This window comes from Megalops cyprinoides, chromosome 1 (genome assembly GCF_013368585.1).
Source record: "Megalops cyprinoides isolate fMegCyp1 chromosome 1, fMegCyp1.pri, whole genome shotgun sequence".
Lineage (NCBI taxonomy): Eukaryota > Metazoa > Chordata > Actinopteri > Elopiformes > Megalopidae > Megalops > Megalops cyprinoides.
In genome coordinates this window covers 61,565,084-61,588,963 of record NC_050583.1, presented here as the reverse complement: position 1 = coordinate 61,588,963, position 23,880 = coordinate 61,565,084, and the positions used below count along the sequence as shown (strand labels likewise).

General features: G+C 45.1%; 1 protein-coding gene across 3 annotated transcripts in view; it reads left to right on the top strand.

Annotated features, from left to right (window-relative positions):
- LOC118777409 (ras and Rab interactor 2-like) overlaps positions 1–17,898 on the top strand; it is a 32,776-nt gene extending 14,878 nt beyond the window's left edge. For 2 of the 3 annotated variants that reach the window (XM_036528286.1, XM_036528267.1), the window contains exons 5-11: positions 610–682; positions 3,196–3,287; positions 6,318–7,601; positions 14,756–15,064; positions 15,648–15,779; positions 16,441–16,604; positions 16,863–17,898. In XM_036528286.1, coding sequence (XP_036384179.1) covers positions 610–682; positions 3,196–3,287; positions 6,318–7,601; positions 14,756–15,064; positions 15,648–15,779; positions 16,441–16,604; positions 16,863–17,186 — 2,378 coding nt within the window. In that variant the 3' untranslated portion in view covers positions 17,187–17,898. Of the gene's footprint in view, positions 1–609; positions 683–3,195; positions 3,288–6,317; positions 7,602–14,755; positions 15,065–15,647; positions 15,780–16,440; positions 16,627–16,862 lie in introns of all 3 variants that reach the window. The other variant, XM_036528277.1, reaches the window with a different exon arrangement.
- Positions 17,899–23,880: the final 5,982 nt, after the last annotated feature.

The following is a 23,880-nucleotide window of genomic DNA, read 5'->3' as shown; positions in this document are numbered from 1 at the left end:
TAGCTGGATTATAACAATAGCCTCAAAGGAGAAGCCCAGAGCCAGCTCATATGGAATGAGTTAACCCACTTCTAGGCTTCCTCTCTACAAATGTCAACACAGGGCCTCCATCCGCTCCCAAACTAGGTCACGTCCGGCCCTGCCAGCTCTTTCTCCGGGGCAGGGCAAAGCAGCGAGGAAACTCTGACCAAGCAGAGTTCTGGGTGTGTGGATCCAGGCTGACTTTTAGTTTTTAAAGGCCACAGCCCTGTCTGTACACACATTCATGCCATCTCACGTTGAAGGCCACTTAGGTTTGTCATCTGAAAAATTATGTAGGCAATCAGAGTTTGAAACAAATTACAGCTTGCTTGTGAAAAGTCAGAAAGTGCTGGAAAAAGAAGAAAAGCGAGTGAGATGTATGAAGCACAAACAAACGTCAATGGCCCTCGCAGGAAAAATTTATGAATAATGGGTGTGTCCAAACAAAATCTTCCCATGGGCTTGTTTTTTCTTCTTGGACAAGCTTAGGTTTATGCATCTGACCATACCCAGATATGTATGTTCAAATTAAAATACATGTTATTTCTGTCTCTCTGTCTTTACACCCGGCTCTCTGTCTGTTTCTAGCCTTTTCTCTGGAAGGCTCTGGAATCAGCTTTGCAGACCTGTTTCGCTTGGTGGCCTTCTACTGCATCAGCAGGTAAAGAACATCACAGACCACACCCCTGCTCCCCTCTGTTCACATCAGACCCCACCTACAACTCACGACTGTTCAGGATTGGCTTACACTGCTGTCACTCACCTGTGAGTCACAGTGAGAAATCCCTGCCTTCTCTTGTTTTACACTTTCATATTGAATTTGCTGTTATATCTGTAGTCATTCTTTCCACTGCACTGACAGGCAGGAAGGAGATGGGAGTGTTGTTCCCTGTGGGGCTGATTCTAACTTGATATAACTATTTCAAACCAGCTGAAGTACTTCCCAGAAGAGCTATACACCTCTGTTACCACTATATCACTTAGGTTCCCATGTGTTAGATGTGCATTTGGGTCAGAGTTTGCCCAAGATACACACATTCTGACTTAACACTTCAGTGAGTTTTTGCTTCACAGTCCTTGTATGCAGGAAAATTAGAATAAACAGCGTGCCACAGTGGCAGCGATCATTTGTAAAGATAGCATTGTTTGTAATTACACAGGTTACATGCAATGAAAATAAACATAGAAACTGAGTTTCTGTTTGACAGATAGGGAATTTTACTTGTAAATTAATTCGATTTGAAAACCCCTGCACAATTTTCAATAAATCGTTGAATGTTTCATTTCTTTAAACATAACCTTATATTCTCCCTGAGGTCTGAAATGTGGAGGCACAGACGGTAATTGCATCAACCAGTGTGGTCAATGAATTTAGCTACCCAAACATGTGCTCATTGGTCATACGTGCATGAAAACATGTACATAAATAACCATGAATAATGTTTCTAGTCATGTGAAGTGATGTATTGTAAGAACAAATCGCTATGTATCCTGTGTTACACATTACTGAGGTACTGTAAGTGAATTAGAGGTGAGACCTTGTAGTCAGGTTTCCTCTGAAAACAGTAACTAGCTAGCAAATAGAAAAGGAAATTATGTTATTGTAACATAATCTGTTTTAAAGGGGAGGTTGACATGACAATACAGGTGTCTATTGGACAATATACTGTAGGTGTTCATTGGACATTAATATTTCCTACTGTGTGAACAGTTAAAATTTGCAATTACAATATACGGATTATATTGCCATTTTTAGCTTTTATTATTGTATATGAAGTATTGAAGAGGCTCATCTCAGTTTCAGAACTGCTTTAATTTCTTGGAAATACCCACTCATATTTGAAGTCATAATCAGCCACTGTATGAGGAAGTAGTCTGTTGGAACAGATCCAATCACATACATCAGACTTTGTCTTTGAAAATATACTGATGGGACCCAGATCACAAAATCACGTATAACCCCTTTTGAAACTTCCTGATATGTAGTCACTCAGTAGCCTCTGTAGCAGTAGTTTGCATACAAAATGATGTCTAGCTTCATGCTCTGAATCATACTGTCCAGTTATTGTCCACAATGAAAGTGTGTTGTATCTGTTATGAGTACAAACGTATAAAAAAGTGGAGGTCTGATGAGCAAGCAGAACATGCTGTGTTTGATAGAAACCACACACTTCTGGTTTTGATGCCCACCAGTTTCAGAGCTACAAGGCAAAAGAAGAAAACAGGAAATGGGAAGAATGGAAAGACGCAAAACTATTTAATAAACTACCGGTCCTTCTCAGCATGCTCTGACTATGAATTATAGTGCAGAAAGAAGGAGGAAAACTCCTCCTTTTATCATTTGTAGCCTCTGTGTTGATATTCAGTTATATCATTGTGAAAGTATGTCAAGAGAACTTGCACCTTTAATTAATTTGCAAATTGCACTTGAATTAATTAGTGGATATTTTACAAACTCGACACATGGAGAGTATGAATATGTATTTCCAGAGAACGACCTTTGTTAAGATAACAAAATAATGTTGAAAGCAGAGACAAATAAGTCCATAGTATTAATAATGAACCTATGACCAATTCATCTACATACCACACCTTACTGATGAGGAGATGCAACCTACATCAAATTGAAAGCAATATGTGTGCAATTCAAGATGGTACCACAAAGACCAGTAGCCCAGGAGATGCTACTTCACATGACAGCATTGTACTGAAATGGCTAAACCACGCTACGCATTTACTTTGGGCCAATTTCAGACACCTTAGCAGAGTTTTAAACCTCAGGTTTAGACCATGAGACCCCCTGGTCTGCTCAAGTCATTCCAGCTGGTAATCTGTGTGCATCCTTGTTTGATATATATGTAGCACTCATGCATTGGTCACACACAGTGTTTTATCACATTCTGTTCATGGGCAGCACAGCCCATTGAAGTAAGGAGAGAGACGGACTGCCTGCATTGAGCCAGTCGCTGGAACTTCCTCTGCTTGCATTAATTACCGAGCGCTGGCTCCCTCCCTTCATTCACGTTTTCTCATGTGGCAGATGCTCTTACCCACACTGACTTATAGAGTGCATCTAATAAAGTTTTAAAGTGTGAAAGTCGGTCCACACAGGACACGACTGACCGCATCTGGATGTTCGCGGCCCACAGTAAGCGTCTGTCCATGTTCTGACAGGGATGTCCTGCCCTTCACCTTGAGGATTCCTGAGGCCATCGCTGCAGCCAAGACCCAGACTGACCTGGAGGAGGTGGCCCAGCTGGGAGCTGGTGAGCAAGTTTCTGATTTCACTTTTAAATATGGACTTTTCACAGTGTCCACTGCATTCACTTTAACAATATATGCACTGCAGCATGCATTAAAATCTATTTTAAATTATTTTATTATCATTACTCTATGGCATTGTTATTAATGTATCAGTTTTGATAAGACTATTAAACGTCACTCACTCAGTTAATTGTTCAAAAATATGACTGTTTATCCCATGGGATGCAATTGCTGAAAATTCAGAAAATTCAGAAACATAGAAGACATATATACATATGCATGAACAGTAAGCAAACCAAATACACAGTCTTTAACCCCATGGGAGTGGCAGAGGGCATTGGCAGCCATATAAACATTGGCTGATAATAGAAGGTAGGTGTGGTCCTGCAATATCCTGGTACCCCACCCTATCTTGGTACCAGGATATTGCAGCCTGATTGCATTTGGTATGAAAGACAGTTTCCTTCAACCAGATTTCATTCTGGAAAAGCGGAAAAGCCATTCTAAAGTAAGTTTCTCAAATTCTGAATCGGGTTTGCCTTTAAATGAACTCTTGCTAATCGAAGGAAATCAAGCAGAGTAGAAAGCAAGATCTCCTCAGTGCTCTGCTGTGATACTTAAGCTGCTAAAATCGTATTCATACCAAAACCATTCATAAAAATCTTACTATATTGCAGTAATACATTAAAACTGATTTAAAAGGTATGGAGACCCGTGTGTTGCACTGCCACAGATAAATTGCCAGGGGGTTTGTGTATGGGGCCTGTGCGTAATGGGGCCTTGCCCCTCATACTTTCACGACATGACCAATAGTTTAAGAATGCTGCTGGACTCTGTTTTAAGAGTGGGACAAACTAACGTGTTGACTGAGGTTTACTCATGATACAGTAGATGGCCATGTGTCATGGCCAGTGTCCTAATACCCCCGTTATAATTAGCTCAGCCCCACTTCCAGTGAGTCAGTCCCAAGCAGTGCTTATCAGAGGCTGTGAAAGTGAATATGTGGGCGCGGTGGCTGGAAATATCGCACACGACCGCGAGGGCTACCAGGCACGGTCTTCCCTGCCCTCGTTAGCCGAGAGCGCGAAGCAGCTTCTTCTTACTGTAGCAGGCCAAGCGTGTGCAGCACCGTAATGTGACCGAGAGAGAGAAGGCTGTGTTTATGCGGATAGATGCGGGATCTATTTAAAGGCCCGCTGACACACTTTCCAGAGTTCCTCCCTTTTTTCTTGATGTGGTTTTGATGAGGGAGAAAATATGCCCGACTGCCAAACCGATTTCTTTCCTCAGAGGAAAAAGGAAAGCGCCTGCCTTTAGATTATGTTGATGTTTGTCTGAGGATTAATGTACGTCGGTGTTTCAGACAACGTACAGCTGTGTCTGTCATATGCAAGATGAAAGATGTTCTTCATATGGGCGACACATGACAGTGACAGAGGGTGGGCCTGTCAACTGAGGAAAATATTGCCCTGACATCGGTAACAATTAGCTACACGCGATGGTGTATTTATATTTTCATGTGTTTTTAGTTCTTGCTCGGATGTTATCAGAAGGATACAGTGCCTTGGCTGTTCTGAGAAATTTCCCATTATGTAGCAACAACTTTTTTTCTATTTTTTTGTACAGAACAGATGAAAACTATGAGCTGCTTTGAGCTCAAAGAAGCCAAACGTCGAGTTCATTCACCTGCTAAGAGAAACAGTCAATGTTTTTTAAGTTGTGGCTTTTTCAGATGCTTTTCAGGTGCTTTTGTACGTATTGCTACATACCTAATCTCTATCGATTTAATTGGCACTCCGCCAAAGTGCTTAAAAATTGTGCCGACAAACCCGAGCCCAAGCTGAGTCTATCTTTGTGCAAAAGGAAATGTCTCTAAGGTGGTAAGCGAGTGGATCCGGTTATTGATCAACTCGGATGTTGTGTCTCTGTAGCTAACGATAGAGCTGCAGAGCGCCGAGCCCTTTCCAGTGAACTCGTTTCACCCAGCTAAATCCAGCCCCGAACAAGCGGGAGCAACGATCGCCTGGCCCTCCGTCAAAGCCAGCCCCAAAAGCGGGGTCTGCAGCGAACGCGGCGGTTCAGGTTTCGCTGCCGGCGTGTGAGAGGCAGGACCCGGAGTTTTCCCTGCTCTGTCATCAGACGGAATATTTAGGATTGGAAGTCCCCCCCAGACCCCTCCCTTGACCTCAGGTGTGTTTCGATGTAGAAACTGCGTCGCTGACAGGTGATGTTTAATCCCCTCCGCGCTGTGGTAGAGCACTTCGTTCTGTTGTTATTCACTTGCGTTTCGTCATACGATGTCGAGTGAAGGAATTGGCCAACTTTCCTGCTCTCCTCAAGGCTCACACACAGTAATACATGCATTCATTTCTGCTTTGTCCAGATCCCCTGAACTCTGAATTCACAGCGTGTCTGCGCAAGTCAAGTAGAAATTGCAATCTTGTTAATAAATCAGCCTCTGTTGTTCTCTTGTGTTTCTTGGAGTTATGGCTTTTGCATTGTGTCAGTGGAAAATAGCTGCAAAGTAATTAAATGATGGGGAAGCGAATTAAGAAGTCATCAGGAAACCAAGTAAGAAAATGTTTCAACGTGAGAGAGAGAGAAAGAGAGAGAGGGAGCGAGAGAGACATAAATAGAGAGAGAGAAAGAGAGGAAGGGGGTGGAGTGGGGAGGTGTCCAGTGTTGAAAGTCCATCCTCTCCAGTATTTGCATGTGTGACTCACTCCAGTGTATATGGGTGTGTGTTGCCGCTTGTGATTCAGACTGCAGTAAAGCAAAGCTCAGCTCTCAACTTCTCTCACCGCTCAACCGATCAACCTCAGAACTACTTGGGATCACAGAGGGAAACCTTAACTCTAACATTGGTTATTATCATTACTGTCAGCAGTCATCATTTACTTCTGATCTTGACCTGCCGGAGGCTAACGTGAGTAAAACTGTGGTGAAAACTGAAGTATTGTCCAGCCTGCCGTGCTGTGTACGCAGACGCTCTTACTGTTTGCCTGACCTTCTCTCCCGGTTGGCTCTGGCAGGATTCTGGGATTCCGCTCTCTGCAGGGGGAAGAAGAGCTCTGTGTCTCCGTCCCACGTACCGACACAGGGCGGCGTGCAGCTGAGACGCCAGCAGGAGGGACAGAAGTCGCCCCCTCACGAAAGCACCCCCCTGCGTGCCCGCGCCCCATCCCAGCTGGAGCGCAGCCAGTCCAGCGGCGCGCTCTGCTTCGTCAACCCCCTCTTCCTGCAGGTGCACCGCCCCGAGGGCAACTCGGGCTCGCCCTCCAAACCCGGGCCCCGGCCGCCCGGGCCGCCCCCCGACGCCCCCGGCCGCAGCGGCGCGGGCCGCGCGAACGGGAAGGCCCGCTCGCCCCCCCCTCGCCCGCCGCCGCCCCGCACACTGCCCCGCAGGCCGGCGCCTCCGCAGAAGCAGAGGAGCATGCCGGAGACGGCGTCCTGGGCCAGGCACCAATCGGAGCAGCACGCGCGCCGCGGCCCCATGGGTGCCAAGCTCAGCAGCCCCTCTTCCTCCTCCTCCTCCTCCTCGCCCAAGAAGAGCAGCGCGCCCATCCCCGTGCCCCCGCCCCGGGTCAAGAAGCAGCTGAGCGCGCCCGACCTGGACGCCCACCGCTGTCAGATCGCCCTGGAGGACCAGACCATCGAGAAGGCGCTGTCCCGCAGCCGGGCCAAGCTGCTCCGCCGGGCTACTGCCGTGGACGATGGCAGCCCCAGCCCCCCCGGGGCGCCAGACACGGGACGGGATCCCCCCCGCCGGGGCAGGGCGGAGGACGGCCAGAGGCTGAGCGACATGAGCATCTCCACGTCCTCGTCCGACTCGCTGGACTTCTCCCACGGCTTCCCCCTGCCGGGGCCCAGCCCGCCCGGCCGCGCCAGGGCGGCGGGCGACAGCAGCGAGGACGACGAGGACGAGGAAGAGTACGGCGCCAGCATGGAGAGCGACCAGGAGGTGGGCGTCCACCTGCCCTGCAAGTCCAAGAAGCGGCACGGCGGAGGCACCTTCGTCCTGCCGCGGGCACTCAAGGGCCAGTTCCGCAAGGTGAGCGGCGTCTTCAACTCCTTCATGACCCCGGAGAAGCGGGCCGTGCGCCGGATCGCCGAGCTCTCCCGGGACAAGGGCTCCTACTTCGGCTGCCTGGTGCAGGACTACGTGAGCTTCCTGCAGGAGAACCGCGGCTGCCACACCTCGGGCCTGGACCTGCTGCAGACCCTGCGCCAGTTCATGACCCAGATGAAGGCCTACCTGTGCCAGAGCTCGGAGCTGGACCCGCCCATCGAGTCCCTCATTCCCGAGGACCAGATCGGTAAGACAGTGCAGCCTTCCTGTGTTTTCAGCTTCAGAAATCAGTGCCCGGTGCTTAACGGTGCTACAGCTTGAGGAGGGTTAAAATTGTCCTTATTTACCATTCAAAGCAGTGTAAGCAGAGCCGGCCATTTAAAAAAAGGAAGATGCTGGGAATTTGCCTGCGGCTGCTTGGCAGAGTAGGAAAAATGGGGTGAGGACGGTGTCGGGTTACAGCGCTGCCTGCCAGCCAATGCGCTCATCCAGGCAGTCCCCTGCACAGATGTGTTATTCTTGGCTTCTGCAGTCTGGCAGAATATCTTGCTCCCTACCGCCAACAGAGCAAATGTGTCCCCAGATCTTGCAAGTGTTAGGGCTGCTTTGTTCGGTTCTGAGGCCAAAGAGGTGACTTTCTTCACTGTCATCTGGAGCTACAATGGAATGCTTGCACTAAAAAACAATTTCCCACCCTGTGGGGGTTGCCAGAGGAAGAGCCCAGGTGGAAAATTGAATAAATTTGAATGTTGTGGCACAGTATGGTGTCAGCCTGAAACACTACTGCATCATAACAAGAACAGCACAAACTCTTTTGGGTTTCGAATTTGTGATGTTGCTCTTATGACAAACAACACTCAGCATAAACGGGCTTTCATCTACATGGGCTTTGTTGAAATATATGTCGGTATGCATATTAATCTGTGTGCATACAGCATTGGCCTCTTGTTCTTTGTAAATATCAACAAAGCTCTCCTCAGAGGGTAGCAACCTTCCACTTAGTCTTCAGACAGAGAGGGATTCATACACAAAAACACATGCAGGCCTACTTGCAGTTATGAGGGTCCCTGTGATATCCAAGCCCTAGGTGTGTAAAGCTCTTTGAGAACAGCATGCTCTTGTGTAATACAATATGCTAAGTTTTCCACAAAAATGAATGACTGTTGATGATGAAACCATAGAAAGAAAATGCAAAAAGCTGGTTTGAAGCCGTGCTTTGCAGTAATCATGAATAGCACTGCAATTGGTTATAAGTATTTATTTCCAAAATGTGTGAACAGGGTAAAAATGTGATCAGACGGGATTTGCTTGGTTTTCTTGTGGTTCTGTCTGTCCTCTGAATAAGAGGACGAAGCCGTTTTTTCTCCTTTCAATGGCATTCAGCCCAGGTGATCCAAGCAACACGAGCCAAAGGATGCCTCTCTCCCACTCGTTGTGGTTTCAGTTACTGATGTGAATAGTTACTGATTTCAGTAGAAATGAAACCATTGCATCCATTTCAAACGGGGTTCAATTTCAAAACTCTGTGATTGCCTAACATACAATGAATGGATATTGTTTGGTGTATATATCCCAAACTTTCTTTTTCCTCAAAAAAGTGATTAATCACACATTAACATTTGAATTAGTGCTCCTTCAGCAGGTTTTCTGGATTGTTTCTGCAATTAGAGACTGAATAAATATATACTGAAAAATATACCCTGCTGTTGACAACTGTGTCTGCAGGCTCTGTTAATCGTCCTTTGTGTTGTGGAGCTATTCACCTGAGCAGGAGAAAAGAATCACATACCCATCCTGTCAACCCTCTGCAGTTGTACTCATCTCAAGATGAAGCAAATGTACAAAAAAATTGTTGCCAAAGATGCTAGTTTGCAGTCTTATTCTGTTGGGTTGTTAACATGGCAGTTAAGGATTAACCAGTGAACTGACTGATCTTTGACATCTTGTTTGTAAAACCTCATAAAACTTCAAGTATTCTCATAAAACCAGCTGTGGTTGGGGTCACCTTCTTGCGGACTCCCAGTGTTCTGCAGGGTGGTTGTTGATCTCAATCTCTCCTTGTGTGGGCGAAGGGCAGGAATGTAGCAAAAGAGGAGAAAGAAGCCCTTATGCTCAGTTTGGCCATCTGGGTAGTGTGTTTTCCATCTGCAGAATGCGGCTCGCTGTTGTGTGTGACATCTTGATCGGTGCTGTCCAGCCTGGGCAATCTTATGTCATCGTTTACAGTTGTGACTGTAACAGTGGCCCATCGATGTGGGATGAGCAGTTGAGATCGGGCCAGATGTAATGCACTGAGCCTGATGGGGAGAGGAGAGAGCATGAGAAGCAGGGAGACTGAGTGTGTGTGAGGAGAGAGAGAGAGAGAGTTTACGGCACTGAGACTGATGGGGTTTAAGCAGACGAGTGAGAGATTACAGCACCGAGACTGAGGGTGTTTTAGGAGAGGAAAGAGTTTGTCGTACTGAGACTGAGGGTGTTTAAAGAGAGAGGGGCGAGAGAGAGAGTATAAAGTGCTGTGACTAATGGTGATTAAAGAGTGGAGAGTGGGTGAGTTTAAAGTGCTGAGATTGATGGGGTTTATGGAGAGCGGCACTTGGGCTAAGAGCGTTTAAGGAGAACAGAGAAGCAGAGAGGCACAGAGGTCACGTTAGGTGCTGAGGCTGAGTGTTTATGTAAGGAGAGCAAAGAAGAAAAGTGTGACCTTCAGCAAATCTGTAGACAGCGGTGACTGAGTTCAGGCATGAAAGGCCGAGGTAGTGTGGGGGGAAACGAGAGAGACAAATGCGGGAATAAATCAGACGAACGTCTGGCTTTGCTGACAGCTCAGTTTTATTTTGGGTCTGTTCCCTGCATATATTTGGACTGCTGTTGTGAAGTTCTTTTTGCTGCGAAAGGCAGGTTCAGGTGTTTCGCATTTTAATCCTGTTAATTTATGCCGTCCTCTTTTTGCAGTAGATTGTAAACTAAACAAAACCGATGTTCCATTTTTCAAAGACGTAAGAAACATCAAAACATTCTGCCGGTTTCCACAACATCGTTGGTTCCTCCGTGCCTGGTCTGCAGTTTGGAGAAGTGAATGTCAGACGCGTCTATGTGTGCCTGTTGTGTAGAGGCTTTCGTGACATGTCGCCGGCGCTGCAGTATCTCCTCCAAATATGCCAGTGGAACCACATCTCCGTGAGGCTTAGTACTTGTTTCCTGCTGACTGCCGCAGTTGCTTCATCGAGGAGCCGAGGAAACGAAATCGGCTTCACAGGTCTCATTTTCAGGGAAGCGAGGAGTCAGTCACAACAGTCGCCATGCTCAGAACGTGCGGTGAAGTCCTTCCTTGTTGCTATCGCTCATTCCCTTTGTGTAAACAGGCAGCACTCCCAAGGTCTTAGGGGCAAAGATGTTACGGACAGCAGTGTGTGAGCCGCTGTGAAGCTTTGCACTGGCTGAAGCCTGTCAGTCACAGTCACGTGAATGGAGACACTAAATGGTTCACCGTAAGTTCAAGGCTGTACATACATCATTGTGTCACACACAAGACCACCTCCTCTTTATGGATATGGGATGTTAGAGTTCGGGAGAGTGTTTATTTAACTGCCGAGAGAGCATGAACGTATCGGTATGGTACGAATGGTATTTAAGGCCCTTTCCTTGGAAAACAATAGCCTGCATTTTCACCTTAGTCGACCCCGGTCTGCTAAATTATGAGCGCTCGCTTGTGTAATGTGTAAATGCATTTAAATTGAAGGAAAGAAAGGGTGTTGGCCCCACCCGGTCTATCTGCCTGCAGAGGTCAAATGGAAACACATGGGCCGTCTCCCTCGGTGCTGATTTCCTGGAAGGTCCTTTCATTCCAAGGCAGTCTGGCATGGGTCTGTAGGGTTCTTACTTTGTCATGTATGAAAGACCTGCAGGGGACATGTTCCAGTAACACACTCCCAAACCGTGCAGAATTTCGTCATCCTTTTCTGTGTGGAGCTAAAATGTGTTAGGACCTGTTTTTGTTTTCCTGTTGTCTTCTTCTATGGAATGTTCTCCTGTATTGCACAAGAAACGGTTTTATTCAGGTGAGAGCGATCCTGGCGACGTTGTATCCCGTTAAGAAAGACACCCCACCCCAAAAATGTCTAAATGGCACAGCGAACCACACTGTCCATCAAGTTGTTGCTGACATTTTCACTCATCTGTTGATTAAAGAGATGCACCGTCGTCACTTTGCACAGCGGGTGGAGATATTTATTATGTGGCAATGACTGTAAAAATGACTGCATTTTGCACATTATGGCATGGTTAAAAGAGGAATAGAGACAACTCTGTTGTGCATGACCCATCATAAAAGCAACCTTAGCCAACCCCACATGGAGTGCTAAGACGTTCAGTAGAGAGAGAATGTTGATGTCAGCAGACCGGGCATGTGACAGACCAGAGTTCCATCACTTCAGCAAGAAAGAAAATAAAGGGAAGGAGTTAGAAAATAAAATGGTCTAGATCCCTTTTATGGACTTCCTATATGTTTTGGCATACTGTGTGGAAACAGTGTTGTGCATCAGATGAAAATGCATTCACAATGCAGTTAAATACTTGCTTTTGATTTTTTTAGAGACTGTGCATTCTGACCAAAGCATTTCCTTTGATGTTTGTGCTCTTCAGTCTCAAAGTATGTACATTAATATGTAAAATCATAACCTGTGAAGCAGACTTCAACATCAGGAATGAAGTACATTTGACCCAGCATGTGGCTGTCAATAAATGCTGGTAATAGCTTGCTTCTTCAACAGAAAAGTGGCCTATTAAAATGCACTTGCAGAATACTGCAGTGTACATTGCCAGTTTTTGTAGTATTTGAAGGAAGGGCAGGGTATTTGGACTTGGATTGTTACCATGGCTGCTATTAAATACACATGGCTGTTCATGTAAGCCAGTTGTGTACTGTTCATGAGCTCATGACAAAAATAGCTGCCCAGTAAAACTCAGCGAGGGTCACCTCTAGACATCAGTAATAATGATGTAGGGGGAAGGGAAGGGTGCTATGGGGTGCAAAGGTACCTGGGTAATGGTTAATATTCACTTGAGTATTTTTGGATCTGTGTTGCTGAGATGGCTGGACTGTTTTTGCTCCTTCCAGGAATACCTGTCCCAATTTTAACCTCTTTGCTACAGTACAGTATTGATTAAAAGGTTAACCGATAGCCCACAAAAGCAAAGAGAGAGAGTGATCCGGTATTGAAAATCGGACGCTATTTATAATGCCGCTGTTGTGGATATTATGGAGAGAAGCCAAGGATATTACGTTTGTTGAAGTACATAGATTCACAGAGAAACAAAATGAGAGTTTAGAGAATGCAGGTTTAAATTGTAAGCACTGATGCTTTACTTTTGAGGATGATCAGATCTGCACAAGACCAGAAATGGTTTACAGCGATGTACATAAATGATGAAGACATGGGGATATCTCTCAGTGTATTTAATGCAGGAGATTGGCTTAACAGAGATATACAAGATCATCTGAATTTACATTTCTCACAGTCTGGAAACTGGGCCCCAGTTCTTGCCATAACCTTGTGAGTCATTTAGCAATTCCACACTGGCGCACACACAGAGGTTACACACCTTCATTTATTTTAAAACGTGTCCGCTATGCTCGGCTAAACTGACTGTTCGATAAAGGTTAGCTATTTTTACTCACAAATGAACAGTGACCAGCGACGTTCACGTGTTCAGCCGTAGGTGGCAGAAATAAAGCAGTGCAGATATACAGACGGAATAAAACAACAATATTCAAGCTGAGAAAGCTAAGCAGTGCAAAAATGAAAGGAGGAAAAGCTGTTGTGTTCCTCAGAAAGAATAAGTTAACATTTTTCAGCAGGCCAAACAGCACAGTCCCTGAGATACAAATTCTTAATCCCCTGGGGGAGACAGGCCATGGAAATAGCCAGAGCAGTGAAATGGCCAAAGGTGAATCTGCTGTGGGATATAGGACTGTTTTTTTGTGGATAGGTCGGAAATAATTGACTACCCTACTTCCTCTTAATGCACTCCTAATTTTGGAATTTTTTTTTCTATAAAAAGCTAGCGCTTTGGGGAGTTTACAGGAAACAAATCCTCCAAAGCGGCAAATGACGGGCGGCTGAGTCTCGTCCAAGTCTCATCAGGGGTTAGTAGGTAGGGCAGAATGGGAGACGGGTAGTCTAACCGAGAGAGACGGCGAAAGAGTCGTTGCGTGTGTGTGTGTGTGTGTGGTCTATAATTTAAACAGGCTTGAAATTGAAAATGTGCAACTTTGGTGAACAGGTGTGCTAAATAGAACTTGCTGAGATACTGTAAGATTGTTCTCACAGCACTCTGTGGCAGGGATACAGTTCTCATGTCTGCAAGGCTTATTCAGTTGTAGGATTTTTATGTGCAGACATTAAAATCTTCTTAAACTGCTGAGACTACTGCTGCAGACATAAACCTTTGTGCAAGCTGCGCTTGTAAATGTCAAAATCTTACGTCACGGAGCATTGAAAAATCATTGCACAATTATAGCTTGGAATTGCATGATGCTAACTCTTTGAGAGGTGTTCCATGTAAAGTGTCGGCACATTTCAAGGCACACACAGACGTGTGTTTTACTTACCAACCCTCTGCAAGCATTCTCTGTTACTTTGATCTCAACTGAGAAGGAAGGGGAATTGGGCATAAATGCAGAAGTATTTCTTTTGAGGCTTTCTTTCAGTGCAAGCCTCTCTCCTTTCACTATACCTCTGGTTTGCAGTGAGCCCAGATCCTGGCGAAGCCCTCGAGGCCTGCTGATGGCTGTTAAAAATCCTGCCGGAAAATTGACCTGATTCCATACTAAACTGGCCCAGTCAAGCAGTAAATTCCATTTTTGGAGAGGAGGCCAGGCATGAGTACTCAGTGGAGGACAGTTTGCAGTTATCTTTCTGTCTCCGTCCTTCACAGATCAGGCTTTGGGAAATTACTGTACACATGCATGGGTTTCAGACTAGGCCTCAACTTCCTTTCTCCCTCTCTGTGTCCTCTGAAGAGCATGACTTTAGAAAGGAGACTAGTCTTCATGTGTGTTTCTCCTCCAATGAACAGGTCCTAGAGTGTAACACTAGTAATCATCTCTGTATCCACTAAAGACCAGGATCCTCCTGTGAAGACCAGTATTCATACATGAATCTCCTCTAATAACCAGGTCGTAGTCAGCAAGACTAGTATTTGTCTCTTCTAATGACCGGGTTCCTGAGACTGGTATTCATGTCGTCCATTGAATAGAGTGGAACACTAGCATTCATCTCCCCATCCCCTCTATTAACCAGCTTCCAAAGGAGAACACCATTGTTTTCTCTCTTTGCTTCATCTAATGACCGTGTCCCGGAAAGGACGACTTGTGCCTCACCCCTCTTGTCTCGCCTGCAGACCAGGTCCTGGAGAAGGCCATGCACAAGTGCGTGCTGAAGCCGCTGAAGAGCGTGGTGGAGGCGGCGCTGCACGACTTCCAGGTGAGCAGCGGGGCGTGGCAGCAGCTGAAGGAGAACCTGGCGCTGGCCAAAGCCAAGCAGCCGCAGGAGCTGGGGGTGGACGGCGCCTTCCCGCCCGACCCCGTGGCCATCGAGAAGATCCGCCACAAGTTCCACAACATGCGCAAGATGTACTCGCCCGAGAAGAAGGTGTCTCTGCTGCTGCGCGTCTGCAAGCTCATCTACACCATCATGGAGGACAACTCAGGTACCCGAGCGCCGCTGTGCGAGGGGGACGGCAGGGCCGGTACGGGGAGGGAGGGGGGGTCGGTGTGAGAGGGAGAGACACATTTTTTTGTGTGGGAGATGAATGAGGGGTATTTGCTTGAGTGCGTACTGCAAATATAGAAACGCTTAAGTTGTGGTTATCAAGTCAATTAGTATTGTTTGCTGGAAACCCTTTAGAAGGGCAGGTTATATTATCACCTAAGTGACAACATTTGTCATGTGTGTGTGTGTGTGTGTGTGTGTGAGAGTGAGAGAGAGAATGTGAGCATGGGTAGAGGGGTAGAACATGCAGGAGCACACAAACACACACTTAGAAGCTACTTTCCTGCTCTGTCTGTGAAAGAAGAAGTAAAAGGCAGATGGCCTCCTGCCCATGATTACCTCAGTCCAAAAGTTGATCTTGGTGAATGTATCTCTCTCCTCTAGAGGGCATGTTCTGGAAAAGGTCACACAAAAGTGTCCTCGCCACTCCTGAAAGCCGTGTAGGAAACTGACCTAATTGTGTCCTAACGTGGCACACACACACACACTGACGCAGTTTCCCCGCTCTGTGTGTGTGACAGGGAGGATGTACGGGGCGGACGACTTCCTGCCCATGCTGACCTACGTCCTGGCTCAGTGCGACATGCCACAGCTGGATACAGAGATACAGTACATGATGGAGCTGCTGGACCCGTCTCTGCTGCATGGCGAAGGTATCTCTCTTTTTCCCTGTCTCTTTCTCTCTCTCTCTCTCCCCTCACCCCCTCTCTTTCTCTGTTCATCCTGTCTTATGTGATCCCTTCTGTGCTTTCTAATATCTAGTAGTGTTTTCTATGTCATTTAGTGTGGTTCATCACAGTTCTGTTGCATTCATGCTGACGGTTTTGGCACTGACACTCTCCATTCATCCCCACTACACCTGTGTGACCTCACTGCAAGCGGTACCTGCTTCATTTCTGTTAAGGCTTTGGCTAAAAATTTTACTGTTTAGAGCAAAGATCACATCATCGAGAAAGCCCTCAGATCATCTGGAGTCTGAACTCTGGCATCACCAGAGAGGAGGAGGCCAGGCGTCAGAGGAAGTGGCCAGTTTGTTCCACAGGAAGGCAGTTTAATTTTAATTGATTGGAGCTCTTTCAAAGAACAGGGAGCCCTTTGCCTTGGAGGAGACAGGGCAGGTTATTGTCCTTTCCTTGTCCAGAGGTGCTTTCCTGTGGCTTATCTCACAGGAGAGTTTCCTCCGGGGCGTGTTGTGTCCTGTCCTGTTCTCAGGCTGACAGGGGTCACCAGGACGTGGCCACACACACACACACACACACACAGATAGACCAGAAACCCATAATAACTCAGTGTGTATTGTATTGCTCCTCCCAGGCGGTTACTACTTGACCAGCGCGTACGGAGCCATGTCTCTGATTAAGAACTTCCAGGAGGAGCAGGCGGCCCGCGTGCTCAGCTCGGAGGCGCGCAACACACTGCACCAGTGGCACCGCCGACGCACCGCCCAGCGCACCATACCCTCCGTTGACGACTTCCAGGTATCGTCCCGACCCCCAGGCAGTGAGTGACGGAGCCTCTGACACCCGACCTAATCACAGTAGCCGTGTCGATCCAGCTCTGGATCATTCCACAGGAACTTACACACAGCTCTGGTGGAACGTTAGCCTGAGAAGTGGCGCAATACGCCAACGCCGTTTGGTGACTAGTAAGCCTTGAAGAATGCATGCTTACGGAGGCGTGTGGTTCAGCAGACACCTGACTTCTTTTAACGCTCTTCTTTTCCTCCCTTTGTGTAGAACTACCTGCGTGTGGCTCTGCAGGAAGTCGACACCGGCTGTACGGCCAAGACCCTGCTGGTGCGGCCCTACTCCACCACTGAGGAGGTGTGCCTGCTCTGCGCCCACAAGTTCAAGGTGCCCGACCCCGAGAGCTATGCCCTCTTCCTCCTCATCGAAGAGACCAGCCAGCAGCTGGCGCCCGACACCTACCCCCAGAAGATCAAGGCTGAGATCCACAGCCGGCCCCAGGCTCAGCCCTTCCACTTTGTCTACCGGAGGGTGCCTAACCTCAATTTGTGTGTGCCGGCCGACCAGCAGAACGGAAACTGCCTTTCCAACTGAAGTTTGGAGGGCCCTGCCCAGGGGCCATCCTGCCTCCAGCCAAATGGCACCCCTGTGGCTTTTGGCAAAGCAACTCAAACCAAGTCACTGTACCCATTTGTTTCCTTCCATGTTTTTCTCCTATTTCTTCTCATTTGTTTCTCATACTTACGGGAGTTTCACCGGAGTGGAAAATGACTTTGTTGACTTTGTATGACTTTTTGACTTGTTGCTAAGACTACCATCAACAAGGAAGGAAGTGTCTGGGATGTGCCTTTTTTGTGCCTTTTGTTTTATTTTTGAGTCTGCAGAAGCCGTGCAGGGAGCATGCAGGAGGAAGTGAGCTCTCACTTAATGCCAACTTCAAAACAATCCCCTCAGATTTCAGATTGAGAAAGGTTGGAGGCGGGGTGGCTTCTGCAAGTGTGCAATCCAGGTGTTTTGAGGAAAACATCCACCTCTAGTGTTGAGAGTGTCTCCCTAAACCAGGCCTCTGCTCCTCCTCCCAATATGCTCCACCTTTTGTTTCCCAGTGGACTCTGGACTCTACGACTGCTGACCTGAAGAAGCAGGAATACTGAAGCGCACCAAGGAGCATGATGGGAGTTTGGGCCTACCTGGGCTCTTTCCCCCTGTGTAACACTCAGTACTTTAGTAGGGTGGCTCTTTGTCTTATTTTTGTCTATTTTTGTCTGACTTTCTCTAATGATGGTGATGGTGCCCACCCCCCACCCCCCACACATAGACATCTCAACATGTCAAATATATACTGTATATATAAACAGTAAATATATTTTTTATGTAGCCAAAACCTTTTTGATAATATTGTTCATGTTGCAGTTGCTGGTTAACTGTGGATTATTGATGGTGTAAAGTCTGTTTTGATATTAATTATTTCAATATTGTATGCATTTTATGTCTATCGTCATCACTTCGTTTGGAAAACCCTACAGAACCAGGTGACAGTGATTCAGAAGGGTCTTGTAGTACGGCTTGATGTCAGTAACACAAGCCCAGAATTAATGTCTTGTAAAAAAGCACACAAAGCACTCATTATTAAAGAATTACAAAGAACTGAAGCGTTTCATCTTAGATGAAATGTCATCCCTTTACATGCGTGATTTTAGTCATTTTTTTCATCAGTCAGGAAGTGACTGATGAATACTGAGTTGCGTCCATTAAAGCCATGAACCGAATAAAACTACTGACAAACACAAGTTCATTTTTTAACTGTCCTGGTTTCTTTAGGGTTAGAGTTCACTCTATTGCTGGTCTTAGAGTTGACATGGGACACATGCATTCTCCCAAATTTTTATAGCATCAAGGTGCTCTACACTTGGAAATAGAATTACTAAAAAGGTCTACCAGAAAACACAGCATCAAAATAGATTTTTTTTCTAATTAAAAATTAAGTCCATCAAAATGGCGGAAGCGTCTGTACTTAATAAAAAGCCAAATTCATATGCTTTGTGGGTACAGTACGTAGACTGAGTGCCAAATTGGATGGAATAGTTAGATGCAGAGAAAAGAAAACATTGGACCATTCTAGTAATTCTGTATGTATCCTGTAGGTATGGGGTATGCCTTGCCAACCCTTAACTTGGTGGATAGCATACCTGCCATCCCGGTCTATAGTTCTGTAATACATTGTTTGAAGAGTCTCTCAGTGTTGTCTCTGTTCCGTGTCTGTGGTGTTCTGAGAAGTCCTGGAGCAGGGACTCTTGTCCGCTGTCTGTGTGACTAATATAGGAAGATTCTGTCAAGTGTTCAGCTGGAAGAGCGAGGAATTAAAGAGGAGAGACTTGTAGCTTTGGAGCAAACTATTTTAAGTGTTATGTTTGTAAGAGTATAACGACAGTATAGTTACTAAATTTGTTTGCCTGTGATGTTATACCAAGCCATATTAGAAGTTTTTTTCCAGAAGTTTGTGGCTGATCTGTGTTGGAATGCCTTTGTTCCAGACGAGCATTAAAGGGGAACCGGTGTGGCATATGAATACACTGTCATGTAAATCAGTGTATTTTAAAAATTATATATAGCCTTTAGAAAACAAATTCATATATCACTCCTTAGTTTAAAAAAAAAAACACTAAGGTAAAACTAAATCTGTATTTTGGTTGAGGTCACTGGTTTAATGAATGCTTCATTGAAAGAGTGCTGACTTGTGATGTTGAGTTTAAGTGGAAATGGAAAGAGATGAACAATGTGAATGGTTTTACTGAGACAGACAAGGGAAGACATACTGAGAGACACCATGAGGAACACTACCCTTCTTTTTGTTTAAAAGTATTTGGACGCCTGTCAAGTGTATGATAGGCATGTCAGAAAGATGTCAACATTTTGAATGCATTGTTTTTTAGATTTTTAGTACTGTTTGTAACTGTCAGTTTAATGAGATGAATATATATCTGTAAAAATGTATTTATATGTAGTCTGTGCAGGAATTTTCACAGATCACTTTGTCATTTTTTTTTCTTTACACACCTAAACATTATACTTGTTTTGTTCTGTCTTTACAAAATCACAGGCCATGTATTTGTCCCCTCCCAAATCATCTCCTTAAAGCCCTGTCTTGTGTGACATTGTGTATCCTTCAATGATTTCATTTTGCACACAATAAAAAATAAACTGAGGTGATGTGTCTGATAGCCTGTCTGTCGTTAGTTTACGAGACATATGCAACCAGTAGTAAAACTAAACCAAATACTGTTTCCCACGACAGCCACACTTTTTGTTTTCTTTTTTTTAGCAGTGTATCAGATGACACCTGTGTGGGTCAAAAGAATATAGAAAGGAGGGATTTATCTGTGGGTAGTTTTTGGCTAAGGTCTTAAAATGAACTGAGTCACAGATGCATATTTCCTCAGTGAGGAAACCAAAGAGGGAGAAACTAGTCTCATCTCAGCTTAAGGAGTATTGAGTAACTGTGCAGTGTTGTCATCTCAGAGGAGGAGTTCAGTATTTTTAGTTCTGCGTCCTGTCATTAGTGTGTTGCGTAAATGTCATTCATAATAAGGAGCAGGGTTGTGTCATTCCTTCGAATCTGTGATGAGTTGCAGAATTGACTTTAATTTCTGTTTAATCTGTCCAACAGCCTCAGGTGCCATCTTACAATATTATCATGGATCCCATCACTTCCAAGTATCATTGCATAACCGTGTAGTTTTGATGAAATTTCAGGCTGACTTTGAGAGTCAAATGAGTAAATCGTACAACGCCTTTGTTTAGCAAATTATTTAAAAAATGATTACATGTAACAATCCCTATTGTAATGGCTTGTTTATATTTGGATGCAGCTGAGATAAGGCAGGGGTGGATTTCCTCATTAGGAAGAAATGGTTCAGACTGTGGATCTGTGAGGAAACTGCACAACTTCCTGTCCACACCCTGGATTTGGAAGTTCATCCAGTGTATATGTCACAGTCCCTCGACAACTCTACACATTGTTTTCCTATAAACATGCCTTCAAATGAGATGTGTGTGCGTGTGTTTACATACGTGTATGCATGTGTGTGTACGATATGCAAGTTAGGAGAGTTTTGTTTACGCTCTCCTGATGAGAATGCTTACCTTGGCTCTATTGCTTCCTTCCTTGTCCAGACACAATGTTTGTCTCAAAGCCCTGAGCTCTTCTGGTCTGTCTAAGATCTACAAGGGCTGTGGTTAACATTCATTAATGATATAAAGGATTGATTTATGCAGGTTTGGCTTTTGTGTATAAGCTCTGCTAAGTGTAAATACTATGCCTAAATACCCAGTGTGTAAATATTCTGTTCACTGACCCCAGTCTTCCAACCCCATGGTCTTTACCGACTGATACTTCAACCAGTACTGACAGTCCTGTCTTGGGAAAAACAGATTCTAATTGGCGCCAGAGGAGGAAAACAATCAGCAATAATAAAAATGAACAGAAAAATGACAGAAGGCTGTTGGTATACTACGGATAGGAAGCACAGGCAAAATTTTAAGTGAGGAGCCGGAGCTAAAAAATTGAGCTTTAAGAATTCTCCATTTTATGCGGGCCAGTTGAAGTACCCTACAATTCCCTACATACTTATGTATGATGCCAGTACCGTTTCTGTTCACTGTGTTTTTTGAGGGGTGTTTTGTTTGTTCTGCCGATGAAATTTTTTTTTGTGTTTTACTACTTAGGCAGATTAATAAAACGTAAAAGAAATGGCTGGTGCTACATGAAATAAAATGACCTTCTGATGCTGTGTAACAGAAGCTGATCATAATTTGTGTTGAACGATGGCGGATACAAAAACAGACCACAAATAAAAGACCGCAATGTGTGTTTTGCTGGTGGAATACTGTTTTTTATGCCATGTTATATAATTTAATACAAACATGGATGCATTAAATATCACAACATTATTTTTGTCCCTAAAGACGCTCTGATCCAGCTGTTTGTTTCAAGAGACCACTGGGATATGCCAGGTGATTCAGAGGCCTTTGTCCTGCTCACGTAATTGTCATCCCATAGAAAGGCCCGTCATCCAAAGAGTACACAGAGACCAGACTGACAGGTTAGTCATCAGAACAGTGCCAACAGGTTCCGGGCACAGAGATCACATGACAAAGCCTCTGTTTGAATAGCCGAGCCGCGCCTGGGTAACAATGACGGAGTCGGTTGGCCATGGTTAACTGCAGCAGTGTGACGTCCTTCCTTGGACTCAATATTCAAATGGGGCCCTTCTGATCTCAAGAGGCCATGTGGTCTCCTGTGTCTAGTGTCAGCTTTACGCACCAGGTGGGAATGAGTCAGGACCTCTTGGGTTCAGGCAACCTAAGAAAGCCTCATACGGTCACCGTGGGAATGAGGAAAAGGACCAGGGACGTCATTGTCTGGAGAACAAGCGTTAAACTGTTACAGTGTATTGAATTTCAGTTTGTACTCTGGAATAATGAGTACACTTTAGTCTGAATTTTGCTTCACAACATTTTAATCAGAGTGAGTTGTAGAATTATTATATTATCAGATTGATTTCAAACTTACTGTTCCCAGCTCACGAGGCTTTACATGGACACGAACCTGATTACCTGTAGGATCTCTTTATCCTCTACAGCCCCATAAGATTACCTCATTCACAAAATGCTGGCTTTCTGGTGGTTCCAAAAATAGAAAAAAATAAATCTGATGGTAGAGTCTTTTCACACAAAGCTCCTCTACTATGGAACAGCCTACCTAATTATGTTAGAGTATCTGGCACGAACTCAGTTTTTAAATCTAGATCTTTAGTAGTAATTCTTATGGTCTGTGGCTGTAGAAAATTTGTGTTGCTAAAAACTGTCCTTGTTTTTTCTTAATTTCCATTGGGACTGCCCCTTGCTTTTCAACAGGTTCTTGTTCTGAATGAACAGTGTAGGATGCCCTCATGGCCATGACTTCTGTCCTTTCTGCTCACCTCCTTTTGTCTTCTGCCATAGTTTATCTCTGCTGAAACCTCCTAATGTGATACTGCCCCTACCATACAGCCCGCAAATTGCCTATTCCAGTCAGTACCCTCTCTCCCTTTCTCTCTCTCCCGCTCTCTCTCTCTCTCTCTCTCTCTCTCCCTTTCTCTCTCTCCCTCTCTCTCTCTCTCCCTCTCCCTCTCTTCCTCTCTCCCTCTCCCTTTCTCTCTCTCTCCCTCTCTTTCTTCCTTGCTGTCTGTCCTTATCAGAACATCGAGTGCTTCTGCAGTAGCACCCCCTGCTGATTTATCAACCACAACAAACGACATGCCTGGACCGCTGTTACACTATCAACTGTTGGATGAAGGGTCCCCACATGCAGCCTGCCTGAGGTCACCATGCCATCCCCTGTGCACCTCACTGGCTATTGACTGGGACTGATACAATGATCTGATGCTTTTTTATGATATCCCACTGTTACCATTTCCACTGTTTTCCAGTATCCACAGTCTCTCAACCACCTTTTCCCAGGGTCAGGATAGAATTTATCAGTGAGTCCTAGGTTTTCTTTTTTATTCCCTGTGGAAAGTCCAAAATGCTTTGTACGCAGCAATTTGTTACAACTTCCATTGAAAAAATACAGTATAACAAATAGAAGTTGATTGATTGATTTGATTATGGTGCATGTATAATTCATAGCGATTTAGTATAATATACAATACTGCCATCTTGTGGAGAAATTTTGTACTTCAGCCTGTCTGGGGTAATCCCCACAATGAGGGTTTTTGCATGTTCCCCAAACTAAAAATAAGTGGGTACGCTATCCTGACAGATACACACTTTTGCAGAATTATTACACTTTATAACATTTGGAATTAGATAACTTGAAAACTGTATGAAATCAACATTGAAGAACTGCCTCACGCTGTAACAGAACTGCACCATGAAATGCTTATCTTGGTTTATTGTTAAACAAGCACTTCTGATAGATGCTGTGCCGTTTCTGTTGAAGTTTACATAAAACAGGACAATTTGCATTGAGCAAGCCACACTGGTAAATGCCTCTGAAAGGAGAGTGAAATTAGATGATGAAGAGGCCTCCTCTATCTCAAACATACTGTCAGTCTTACAGTCTTATGTATACAGTTCATAATACGGTCAATGTTGAGGGGGAGTGAATACATATTTAACACAATGAGGGTAACACAATGAGAACATTTGCATGAGAAAATTTCCTTTGTGATATTGATATTGCTATATTCATGATATTGATATTGATATATATTGATATTTCCTTGAGTGATATTGTTTGAAGACT